This window comes from Crotalus tigris, unplaced genomic scaffold, assembly GCF_016545835.1.
Source record: "Crotalus tigris isolate CLP2741 ecotype Arizona unplaced genomic scaffold, ASM1654583v1 scf7180000024469.1203045, whole genome shotgun sequence".
Taxonomy (NCBI): Eukaryota; Metazoa; Chordata; class Lepidosauria; order Squamata; family Viperidae; genus Crotalus; species Crotalus tigris.
In genome coordinates this window covers 93,962-107,217 of record NW_024100640.1, presented here as the reverse complement: position 1 = coordinate 107,217, position 13,256 = coordinate 93,962, and the positions used below count along the sequence as shown (strand labels likewise).

Sequence of the window (13,256 nt, the reverse complement as noted above, 5' to 3'; positions counted from 1 at the left end):
TTTCATTTCAAATGTTTTTGTCCTGTAGGTCGAGTTCATCTGAATACAATATGATAGAATGGTTTGGGGCTTGTGGAGCAAATTGAAGGCCACAATCAACCATGGAAACCTATTGATGATTTGGGGGCAGTCAAATCCTCCCGGCCTAACCATTCTTTACCACGATTGGGAAATGCTCTTCAGGCCACCTTAAACTCCTGGGTGATGCCGAGAATACGTCGGAGACAACACATATGAAAGGTGTTCAACTTTCTCTCCTGGCATGACAATGTCCCAAGTAGCGCAGTCCTGGAATGTGCTGGAATTTCTAACATGTATACACTATTGAAACAGCGACGTCTACGCTGGCTTGGGCATGTTGTGAAAATGGCTGATGGTCGGATTCCGAAAGATCTCCTGTACGGAGAACTAGTGCAGGGAAAGCGCCCCAGAGGGAGACCTGAGCTGCGATATATCTGCAAGAGGGATCTAAAGGCCTTGGGAATGGACATTAACAGCTGAGAATCCTTGACCTCTGATCTTTCAGCCTGGAGGCTAAAGACGCAGCATGGCCTTCTCCAATTCGAAGAGACACTTGCGCGGCAGGCTGAGGCAAAGAGGCAGCCCCGGAACCAGCGAAATCCGGGGGCTGGACAGGGGACAGATTGTGTCTACCCTCAGTGTGGAAGGGACTGCCATTCTCGAATTGGCCTTTTTAGCCACCAGATGCCGTTTTAGGACCTCTTCCCAGAGCACGATACCATAGTCTTTAGAGACTGAAGGATGCCAATGATGAATGAAGCTCCTGGGATAAAGATGGGGGTATAAATCTAACCAACAACTAAATGATTAAAAGCATGAAGTCCTTGGTGCTCTCTGAGTTTGGTTGTTTTCTTACAAATGTTTAGGTCTAGCACTGATGATGTTACCTAGTTTGGATAATGAAACATCTCCAAGAATACAACCAAGCTCAGAGAGCACTAAGGGACTCTACACTTCAAACCTGAAATACAAATATTTTCTTCTACTGGATTAAACAAAACAACCAAATTAAAGCAATAGAAAATAAGAGCACAAAATGTAATTTTATTCAAGCAATCCAAACTACCAGTCAAGACTGATTGCAGTTTCACCTGTATTTCCTCTTCACTGACAGCTTGACAATAATAGGGAGGAGGGTGATTGGAATGCGGGGGGGGGGGAATGGTATTCAAGCATCCGTCAGCACCGTGGGACCTTGCTGGCATCTCAAGGACACCCTGAGTAGATGTCCTGGCTTTGCAGACTCATAACAAAATGAACAGGCGTGATTGGCGGACATTTTGGACTGTGGAGGGCCTGTAGGGAAAAAGGATTAACTACGCTTGCTTTTTCATGGGAAACCCAGAGCTGGTTTCGCTTTCTTCGGTGCCAGTGTGGTGTATTCAGTAAAGCTTCATATTCTTGGAAAACAGCATCCCAGGAGTTCCTTTTTCTGGATTCGCCAACTGGACAGTTCACACTGGGAATGCTGAACAGAAGTTACTTTAGACTAAAATTGAAATAATGTTCAGCTATAAATAATAATGGATTATATTTATTTGAGGGGGTAAAACCCGTGCACCACTGTTGTAGCTGAGATTAGAGATGGCCACAAATGTTGGTTGATTTTGCAACAGTCTTGTGGACACAAAAATCGGATGATATGCATTTGTCTCCAAGAAACTGGAGTTTCAGGGGAGTCCTGTTCTGAACTAAGAGCCAGTTTGATTTAATGATTAAGGCAGGGATCTTCAAACTTGGCCCTTTTATGACTTGTGGACTTCAACTCCCAGAATTCCTCAGCCAGGGAGTTGAAGTTCACAAGTCATAAAAGGGCCGAGTTTGAAGACCCCTGGGTTAAGGTATTAGGATAGAAAGCAGGAGACTGAATTCTAATCCCACCTTAACCATGAAAACCAGCTCTTGGTGACCTTGGACCAGTCACCCTCTCTCAGCCTAACTCACCTCACAGGGTTGTTGTGGGTAAAGTAGGAGGAAAAAAGAGCATTAGACATCTTTACCACCTAAAATTGTTTACAAAACAAATAAGGCAAGCTATATAAAATCAATCAGTCAAGAAGGCATTATACGATCAGTTGACACAATGAACATGACTTTGGGTAAATTCTGGGAGACAGTGAAGGACAGAGAGGTCTGGAGTGCTAGGGTCCATGTGGTCAGAAAAGAGTCGGACACAACTTGATGACTGAACCACAACAACATGATCATTTGGTTCCTAGAGAACTGAAATATGTTTCAGTTTTGAAAAGACTTAACTAGCAGTAATTAAGTCTATAGTTAGGAAAATCAGAGTTCCTCATAATGGATGAACCTTGGATATATTTCTCAGCCTACAGTCTCTAAGAGGGTGAAAACTCCTTAATTTGTCTAGAATTTGTCTTGAATCTCTGATGTAACCTGAAGATGGAGCACCAACTTAGTTTTAGGAGAGAGAGTCTTCAAACTTGGCCCTTTTATGACTTGTGGATTTCAATGCTCAGAATTCCTCAGCTAGGCACGCTGGCTGAGGAATTCTGGGAGTTGAAGTCCACAAGTCATAAAAGGGCCAAGTTTGAAGACCCGTTTTAGGAAATTGATTTTTTTTAAAAAAATTGATTATGCATCATCGTCAGGATTGATTCTTCATGAGAGCTTTACTCCAAGGAGGATAGACCCCCATTTTGGTCCTTCAGGTCTTCCAAAAATGCACCCATGGTCCCTCTAACTGAATCCATCCACCTTGCTGCTGCTTGTCTTCCTTTCTTTCTTTCCTTCCACTTTCCCTACCCTTACAACCTTCTCCAGAGAGCTGAGTCTTCCCATAACACAGACATGTCAAACATAAGGCCTGGGGGCTGGATGCGGCCCGCGAAGTGGTTTCATGTGGCCCGTGAAGCCATCCTGGAAACAGTGAGGGAATGGCCCCCGCTGCCTTGGCCCTGGCCCAGGCCAGCCGGGAGCCAATGTACAATTTTGTGGTGGCCATCTATGCTGAAACGCATTCAGTCTTAGCTCCACAAGGCCATCCGGAAACAGCGAGGAACCAGCCCCTGCCGTGTCAGCCCCGCCCCCTGGGTGCATGCTGGCGAGGTGTCACCCTTTGTGAGGAATGAAGAAATGGACCATGCCTTGGCGCTTGCCCCGGTCCCACCCCCTTCTGCCAGAGACCCTCAGATCTGTCCCACTCCTGCCCAGGCCCCCACAGGCACCCTTGACACAAACGATGTAGAGCTGGCCATGCCCACCCAGTAGGCCACACCCACTCCATCCACACTCACCCAGTAGGCCGCCCCCCGAGGGCAACTACAATGCTGATGCGGCCCTCAATGAAATTGAGTTTGACACCCCTGTCATAACATATCCAAACCCCGATCATTTTGAACCTGATAATTTGTCTTGAATGAAAATTTTGGGGTTTTGTTCAACCACCCGTTTCCTTAGCTGTCCATGGTACTTTTTAGGACTCTTCTCCAACACCAATTTTCAAAATCATTTTGATATTCTTTCCGTCCAACTTCTTAAAAATCCAACTTGTGCTTCCATCCAGCATCGCAGGGAATATCACTGCCTGAACGATTCTGATCTTTAGGAAACAGGATAAGGCAATCGAAATATTTGGAGTAAATTTATACATCTGACCGAAGGCAAAGTATGACAGGTCTGGTTGTAACTCAGCCTGTTGCGTGAATGCAGCAAATATGGTCTGCTTGGCAAACCGCAGCTGAACATCCAATGTGAGAGGGAAACAAGATTGATGGTATCCTTGATTTAATAACTACAACAATTCAACCATCATCTCTTTCTTTTCTACTAGAACAATTAATCAGTGGAACAACCTGCCTCCAGAAGTTGTGAATGCTCCAACACTGGAGGTTTTTAAGAAGAGACTGGACAGTCACTTGTTTGAGATGGTATAGGTCAGGGGTAGGCAACCTTGGCTCTTTTATGACTCGTGGACTTCAACTCCCAGAATTCTTGAGCCAGCATGGCTCAGCTTGGAAACCTCTCCCTTTCCCCTCAGCATGGCTGGCTCAGGAATTCTGGGAGTTGAAGTCTACGAGTCATAAAAGAGCCAAGGTTGCCTACCCCTGGTTTAGGTTCTCCTGCTTAAGCAAGGGGCTGGACTAGAAGACCTCCAAGGTCCCTTCCAGCTCTATTTTATTCTATTCTATTCTATTCTATTCTATTCTTTGTTTCTTATCTTATCCTATCCTATCCTATCCTATCCGTTTCTTTTTCCTATTCTATTCTATTCTATTCTTTCATTATTCTATTCTATTCTATTCTATTCTATTCTATTCTTTCATTCTATTCTATTCTATTTTTTATTATTCTATTCTATTCTATTCTATTCTATTCTATTCTTGATATGTCTGTGAGTGTGTGTGTGTGAGAGAGAGAGACAGAATTTGTGTATAAAGCCAGGTTCGTGAATCACGTTAAATTACAGCCTATTCTTCCTCGCCAGCTGGAGTCGACTCGCCAACGAAGGAGACGGTCGATCGTTTTGGCAGCCACGTGAAATTTCTGTCAACGTTCCTCCTTCCTTCAATTCGCTTTGCAACAGCGGACCAATGAGAGCGTCCGAAAGTTGTTGTTTTTTTTTTCCCCGCCCCGCGTCTTGCTGCCCCTAGCGGAGCTTCGAAGGAGGTGCCGTTTCCTGCCGGTGATGCAATAAATCCGAGCTGGGTCGCTGCTGTCCGCGGCGAGGAAGCTTCACTCGCGGCTGCAACGTGTCTCATCAACGGCTGCCTTTGCTCCGGTCCCCAAGGCTGCCGAGGAAGCGGAGGGGTGGGGGGAGGGAAAGGAGGGCTGCCTCTGCCAGTTGCAGCGGTGCAGCTGTGCAGCTGTGCAGAGATCCGTCAAGAAGAAGAAGAAGAAAAGAGAGCGCTCTCCCCCCATCTCTCTTTGCCTGCTTGGAGAAATTGGAGTGGATTTTGCTGTCAAGATGAAGGTACTGTAAGAATTTCCGAGGGGAAACACTGGCTAGAGATGCAACTGCTGGCGGGGTGGCAAGCGATCTGCCTCTCCCCCCCCCGCCCCATTCACAAAGCGGGGGGGGGCAGCTTCCACTTGCAAATAATAACAGTATAAAAGAGCGAATCGCGCTCTAGTTTAGGCGCATCTTTCGTAAATGCATCCTTGCTGCGTTCTGCACGCTTCTATAGCATCCGTAGAGACGAGGGTCGAAAAGACAGAATAAAAATAGGGGGGGGGGGAAATATTGCCGTCGATCGTTTGATTTCCTCCCCCGCCGCCCCCCCCCGCCCTTCCTTTCGTGGATTGGGGTCATTGTTCTTGTGGTTTAATAAAAGCATACGACCTGTGGGTTTGGGATGGATTAAGCAAGAGTTGAACTCCATATGGTGGGCAAGACACCGAAATATTTGTGCGTTTCCGTAGGCGCGTTTGTACGCTTAAGGGCTGCTCGCCCCCCCCCCCCTTACCAAGGACAGATCCTGCTTCTGAATAGGCAATTCGGGGGAGGTGGGGGGGAAAGGATTTATTCTTTTAAAAGGATGAAGATGGATTTCTGGCTTTTGCAGTTTTTGGTTTGGTCTGTGAGACGCAACATTTTAAGGGCTCAGGCGTTTATTTATAGCCTCTTGCTTTGCAATCCATTTCCAGTTCCAAATCAGGTCAAGCGAGAGCAACTGAGCCACTGACAACGGGAAAAATCAGGGAATGGAAGATGGGGATTGAGATCCTCTCTCCTGTCATGCAAGTATCCTCCCCCCCCCTTCCTTCCTTTTCTCTGGAAACTGAGTTTTTTTTTAGTTGAAAAAGAATGGTTCCAGATATTTGTGTGGGGCTTCCCCTCCACAAACACACACACACACACACACACTTATTTCTGCAGAAGAACATCTCCACAGACCTTTGTTTGTAGTATTTGGTAACCTCTCAGAGGTATTCACAGGAAAGTCCACCCTGGTTAGTCCATTCGCTATACCTTAGAAAAGTTTGGGCGGAATTGCTAGGAAGATTTCAGCAAAAGAGAGGACAGGCAAAGCCTACAGACCTCCAAGTTGTCATATAGATTGCTAGTGGAAAAAATAGTGAGTTGTTCATTGTTAAAAATGTCTTTGGCTCATATTACTGCAGCTGCTCCTAAACTGGCCTCCTTTTGCTAGTTGACAAATGTAATATAGCCTGGGTGCCCACAGCTGTTTGACATTTATGAAGAGGCCAGCCATCCAACCCTGATTTATGTCTGATCCAGGAAAATAAAAACTGCTAATTTCTTCAGAGGCTACTCAAGATCGTAGGGGACAGATGCCAACTGGAGTGTGATCCCCACAGGAACGAAGAAGGAAGACTAATAGAAAACTCCTGGTGGTGGAGAACGTCCCTGTTGGGATTCTGTTCCAGTTCTGCTGTCTTTCAAGATTTGTTTACAGGAAGCCCTTGACTTAACAACCATTCATTTAGTGCCAGGGGCAGGCAAACTTGGCTCTTTTATGACTCATGGACTTCAACTCCCAGAATTCCTGAGCCAGCCATGCTGAGGGGAAAGGGAGAGGTTTCCAAGCTGAGCCATGCTGGCTCAGGAATTCTGGGAATTGAAGTCCACGAGTCTTAAATTAGCCAAGGTTGAGGAAACCTGATATAGGCCAGAGGTAGGCAACCTTGGCTCTTTTATGACTGGTGGACTTCAACTCCCAGAATTCCTGAGCCAGCCACGCTGAGGGGAAAGGGAGAGGTTTCCAAGCTGAGCCATGCTGGCTCAGGAATTCTGGGAATTGAAGTCCACGAGCCATAAAAGAGCCAAGGTTGCCTATCCCTGATTTAGTGATTGTTTGAAATTACGATAGCATTGAAAAAAGGGACTTAGGACAGTTTTTTACACTTACGACCGTTGCAGCATCCCCATAGCCCCATGATCAAAATTTGCACACTTGGCATTGGGCATGTATTTATGACGGTCGTCGTGTCCCGGGGTCATGCAATCACCTTTTGTGACCTACCAACAAGCAAAGTCAATGTGGAAGCCAGATTTGCTTAATGACCGTGTCACTAACTTAACAACTGCAGTGATCACGTTAGCAATTGGGAAGAGAAAGGCCGTAAAATGGAGCAAACTTCACTTAACAGCTGTCTTGCTTAGCTCAGTGCGGTCGTAAGCAGAGGGCTACCTACGTTTATTAAATGTGGAGACTGCCCATCTCACCTATAGAGCAACTCTGAATGGTATGCAATTCAGCCATAAAAGATGGGCGGCTAATACGTGTTATAAATAAATAAACACCATCTCAATATTGTGATCCGCTTGGAGGCAGTTAAAAGAAGAAACGAAATAACTGCAGTTACAAAAGACAGAGGGAGGGTCTTCGTGGTGTTAAACAACCCCAGGGTTGTGTGTTCCTCTGTAGGCCTTAAGTGAATTGGCTGAGCCAAGTCTGCATAATTATTGATGTAGATCAGTGGTTCTCAACCTGTGGGTCGGGACCCCATTTGGGGTCGAACGACCATTTCACGGGGGTCACCAAACAACGCAATCCGCCATTTTTTCCCCCTTTTCCTTAGCTGTGCTATTCCCTTTTATTCTATTGGCTTTTGAAAGCCAATAGAATAGACTCTCTTGAATAGAGTCTAATTCTATTGGCTTTCAAAAGCCAATAGGAATTGTCCAGGCTGTCTCTGCCCTGCTGAGCCCGCCAAAAGTCCCATTCTGCAAACGGTGCTGCACCAGTTGAGTAGTCCTCGACTTATGACCGGTTGAGTAGTCCTCGACTTACGACTGGCTGGGGATCACGGCATTAAAAAGGTTGAGAACCACTGATGTAGATACACATTCTGTATGCTTTCCATTTTTCTGAATATCTCAATCAGTCAGCATTCTATGACTGCAGATGCTTATTTATTATTGGGTCATTTCGGATCATTTTTCTTGGTTTGGGGTAACACACATACATCCCATCTTTTTTTAGCTTTCTGGAACTTCCCCCAAGCTTGCTGCTTTCTGGATGGTACTTTAGGGACTTTCCCCAAATTTCCTGTCGCCACACAGCTAAACCGTGGTGCCAGTTGAGCTGCATAAGCACTTTATGAATCAGCTCAGTGTTAGTGTTAGTCGTGGGGCTAAGGCACCGTTTGTTGAAATGCTGTTTGTGGAACAAACCACCGTGAGCTGGGTTTTGACCATCTGCACAAATTGTCCCTTGCGAAGCAGAGTGGATGGGCCTAACATCACGCAGAAGCAAATTTGAATGAAGCATAGAACAGGCTTTCTGTGACATGCTTGACAATAGGAACGGAATGTTTTTAAGGGTGGGTGTGGGATATGAGAAGCTAAGATTGATTGATGTATGGGTGGTAGGCCACGTCATGTTAAATGCATTTTTGCTTTCCACCACCAACCACCTGGTCTTTTTAAAAGTGTAGAGAACCAAGGGGGGGGGGGAATAGAGGTTTACTTGAAGAGACTGCTAATCTGGTTTTTCAAGGCTTTCCTAGTTTTGGGATGGTCCCTATGAAGATGCTTTGTCTTCTCCCAACTCTCCATTATTGCCAATAAAGGAAAATATTTGTAGCTCAGAGTTGAAATGAGGGTTCCTTGATGCTTTCTGAGCTGGGCTGTTTCCTTGCAGATGTTTCATTACCCGACTAGGTAACATCATCAGGGCTAGTGATCCGTGCTAGCACTGATGATAGTACCTAGTTTGTGTAATGAAACATCTGCAAGAAAACAACCAAGCTCAGAGAGCATGAAGGACCCCTCGTCTCCCTTACTGAGACAGAGAAATTCCATCAAGTTTTGGAATGTCAAGAGGGTTCCAGGATGTGGGTCCTAGACCTTTAGCAAAGCTGGCGTAATGTATTTGCTGATGTCCACCAGCCTCCTCACTGTTGCATTTCAGGATGGGTGATAGTTCCAAAAAGTCTTCAAAGGTATCCCCAAAATGAGTTCATTGCAATAATTCAATCTAGATGGAATGAAGGCATGTATGTTGTTGTTGTTAGTTGCGAAGTCGTGTCCGACCCATCGCGACCCCATGGACAACGTTCCTCCAGGCCTTCCTGTCCTCTACCATCTTCTGGAGTCCATTTAAGATCATACCTACTGCTTCAGTGACTCCATCCAGCCACCTCATTCTCTGTCGTCCCCTTCTTCTATTGCCCTCAATTTTTCCCAGCATTAGGCCCTTCTCCAGTGAGTCCTTCCTTCTCATTAGGTGGCCAAAGTACTTGAGTTTCAACTTCAGGATCTGGCCTTCTAAAGAGCAGTCAAGATTGATCTCTAGGATTGACCGGTTTGATCGCCTTGCAGTCCAAAGGCATGTATAGCTGTGGTCAATTCTGCCCTGGGCATGAATGGAAGCTGTCCTAACTCATCCTTCATTCTAACTCACCTGGGAGAGAATCAAATCAGGAAAACCTATGGTGGGATAGAAAAGGTAAATTGAGAATAAGGCTCTTCAAGGAAGGCAACAATGAGGACATTCTCTTAGGTATTTCTACTCATGACATCTTTGGGGCATCCCTAGATAAAAGCAGATCCAGAATAGGAACTTTCGTTTGCTTGTTTAGATCAGGATGAGATTTATGCTGATGAGTTTTATCTCCAAACATTCTTGGCTCCCATCGTCAATCCTCAGATATGATAACTACAAGCAGTTCTCAACTTACCATCATTTGTTCAAAGTTGAAATAGCACTGAAAAAAAGAGACTTATGACCATTTTCCATACTTCCAAGCGTTGCGGCATCCTTGTCACGTGATCAGAATTCAGACGCTTGGCAACTGGCATGTATAAATGACAGCTGCAGTGTCTCAAGGTCATGTGATCACCTCTTGAGACCTTCTGACAAAACAAAGTCAATGGGGAAGCCAGATTCACTTAATAACCATGCTGTTGACTTAACAACTGCAGTGATTCACTTAACAATGGAAGCAAGAATGGTCGTAAAATGGGGCGAAGCTCACTTAACAACTGTCTCGCTTAGCGGAAATTTGGGGCTCAATGGTGGTCGTACGTCAAGGAGTACCTGGATAACCCCAACACCCTCTTCAGGTCACAGATCCCCTATTACTGATTAGGTTGTAGCAGACCTATGGCAGGTGACAGCATTGACTGGATCGCTTAGGACTACAGGATGCCATAAGCAGTCCATCAAAAATTAACCACTTGATGATAATGATGCTTATGTTCAGGTGCATGAAGTAAAACAGCAAGGAGTACAGTGTAATTATGTGCATGGGAAGTCATAAGTGGCAGTAGCAAGAATGAGATCAAAGGGAAGATTAAAATTAAGGATAAACATTGCTGCATTGTGTGTTCCTGGTAAGAGTTCACGCGTGTCTAATTCAGGATACTGTACTTCATTCCATTTCCTCTCCAAGCTGGTTTCCATTTTCTTACCCAGTAATTACCAAACTACCAAAGGAATATGACACTTGTTTTTTTTTAATGTAGGTTGGCTGATACATCCTCTTTGAATAGACTTTCTTTATATGATGAATGTATGTATGTATGTATGTAAGTATGTATGTATGTGTTTTTTTATGATGCACCCGATCGGTCCAAGGAGCTCGAAATAGTTACATCAGCTTCCCTTTTATATATTATATAAAAATATAATATATAATAAACAGGAACATGACCCCAGAAAATAGGAGCATAGCTGTCAACCTGCAGGAACAGCTACAGCAAGAAACAGACCAAAAGCAGGGGGGGGGGAGCCATTGCTTTATTTATCTGAACAAAATCTCTCCTTCCTTTCAGCCAACTTACTGTTATAAATTGAATTTTATCTACATTCCAATTTCCCTTGGAATTGATTGCTTTCGCTCATCGCATATCTATTAAGAATCTAGGTTACTGGGTTTGAATGGAGGGCAATCGTCCAATAAACCATTTTAGTGTTAGAGATTAAATTAATGTTTTCCTAAGGGTTTTTGTTATAACTGTTGCCATATGCTGCCAAACAGGGAAACAAATTAGCTTTGTTTTTTTAATGGTCAGGGCTCACTGCTGCTGCTTAAAACTCAAGATTTTCTCTCCCATGACATTAAAGAATATAGCACAGTAGTTTACACTGTGTCATAAACCAATCCTGGTGCATCAATTTCTTCTAGACCCTTCCTTCCTTCCTTCCTTCCTTCCTTCCTTCCTTCCTTCCTTCCTTCCTTCCTTCCTCCCTTCCTCCCTCCCTCCCTTCCTCTCTTCCTCTCTTCCTCCCTCCCTCCCTCCCTTCCTCTCTTCCTCCCTCCCTCCCTTCCTTCCTTCCTTCCTCCCTTCCTCCCTCCCTCCCTCCCTCCCTTCCTTCCTCCCTCCCTCCCTTCCTTCCTCCCTTCCTCCCTTCCTTCCTCCCTTCCTCCCTCCCTTCCTTCTTTCCTTCCTCCCTCCCTCCCTCCCTTCCTTCTTTCCTTCCTCCCTCCCTCCCTCCCTTCCTTCCTCCCTTCCTCCCTTCCTCCCTCCTTCCTCCCTCCCTTCCTTCTTTCCTTCCTCCCTCCCTCCTCCCTCCTCCCTCCTCCCTCCCTTCCTTCTTTCCTTCCTTCCTCCCTCCCCTCCCCTCCCTTCCTTCCTTCCTCCCTTCCTCCTTCCTTCCTCCCTCCCTCCCTCCCTTCCTCCCTCCCTCCCTTCCTTCCTCCCTCCCTTCCTTCCTTCCTTCCTCCCTCCCTCCCTTCCTTCCTTCCTTCCTTCCTTCCTTCCTCCCTCCCTTCCTTCCTCCCTTCCTCCCTTCATCCTTCCCTCCCTTCCTTTCTCCCTCTCTCTCTCTCCCTCCGTCCCTGGAATAAGTCTTGATTTTTTTTTTCTTATGTAATACTTCTTTTGGTATTTGAGAAAGGCTATTCTGTTTCTGCTCAGTCTTGGATTTTTTTTTCAGGACTGAAGGTAGCCAGTTTGCTCAGTGCCCTCTTGTAAGGTTGGGTGCATCTTCTGGTTTGATCAAGGTTTGATCAGTACGAAACCCTCTTTGGTACATTTCTGAAGATGTCTCGTAGGTATCAATTGCCTTCTGCTACACTAGAAGCAAGTATCATTGTTAAAGATCTCCCGTAGGCATCGAGTTACCTTTTGCTACGCTAAAGGGGAGAATCATTTTGGACTGGAGATGCTAAGGATTGCCCTTGCATGCCCATGTCTAGGTTACAGTCTTGGGACGGTTATGCCGATCCCTGGTCTTCTCACAGCAGTTCTGCTTCGTCATTAGGAAAGGTTGCTTTGAGAGAATGAATTGAACTGTCAGGTATCCGGTGATCGGTTTGAATCAGTAACAGCTCTCCATCACGAGCTTCTTACAATTCATGTTTAGTTTGCTTGGTTGCACAAGCTGCTCAGTTCGGAATGCCCATCAATCTGGCCCTTGCTGGCTGTGACAGCTTTATTGCAAATAACACACACAGGTACAAGATGTTTTGCGATCTTGGGCAATTACTCATGATATCTTTTGCGCTTGGAGAATTTTTAATGTTCAGGTCCAGTTCCACCTGGAAATACCTGGATGTTCTCTATGGCGGTTTCTCCATTACAGGTAGTCCTCAACTTACAACCACCATGAAGCCCCAGATTTCTGTTGCTAGGCCAGACAATGTTTATGGGAGTTTTGCCACAGTTGTTAAGTGAATGATTGCAGTTGTTCAGTTAGGAAAATGGTTGCTAAGTGAATCTGGCTTCTCCATTGATATGGCTTGCCAGAAGGTCGCAAAAGGTAATCATATGACCCATGTCATAAATACAGTAGTGGCCAAAATTGTGGAAACCTTTTGGGAAAAGCGTATTTTTGAGGTTTGATTGCTAATAACACCACTTTTTTTGGGAGTAGTACCATAAAATTATATATCAACGGAAAGATAATTTAATCAAGAATGTAATGCAACCAAGTTTGTTCAATTATCTATACTGTATTCTATAGCCAAATAACCAGAAAAAGGAAGCACAACTTGCTTAGGTTGGTATCAAGTAGCTTTCCTTCATCTGATTGTAGCCAATGAGCATGAGGGTTTAGAGAGCCAATCAGGTGTCATCTTGTTTTGGCAATGAGCCAATCAGATCACAGTAGGATTCAGGGATTGACGTCATGTATTGAAGCTGAGAGGAGGACATTTGTCAGTGTGTTATGTGATCACTATCAAGTTGGTTGGGTTTTTTGTGTTCTTTCATTTAGTGAGCTTGTAAAACGTAATAAAATTAAAAGTAATGGTGCAAAGAGTTGACTGGTCGCCCATAAAGTGATGTAAAATAGTATTATTAAGTAAACAAGGCTACAGTTATAAAGAAATTAGAAGAAAAATGGGTGGAAACTTAACCA

The 13,256-nt window shown here is 45.0% G+C and overlaps 1 protein-coding gene across 2 annotated transcripts in view; it reads left to right on the top strand.

Moving 5' to 3' along the window:
• The first annotated feature begins 4,655 nt into the window (after positions 1-4,655).
• BCAT1 (branched chain amino acid transaminase 1) overlaps positions 4,656-13,256 on the top strand; it is a 45,651-nt gene continuing 37,050 nt past the window's right edge. The window contains exon 1 of one of the 2 annotated variants that reach the window (XM_039332893.1): positions 4,656-4,954. In XM_039332893.1, the coding sequence (XP_039188827.1) occupies positions 4,949-4,954 (6 nt within the window). In that variant the 5' untranslated portion in view covers positions 4,656-4,948. The remainder of the gene's footprint in view (positions 4,955-13,256) is intronic. The other variant, XM_039332894.1, reaches the window with a different exon arrangement.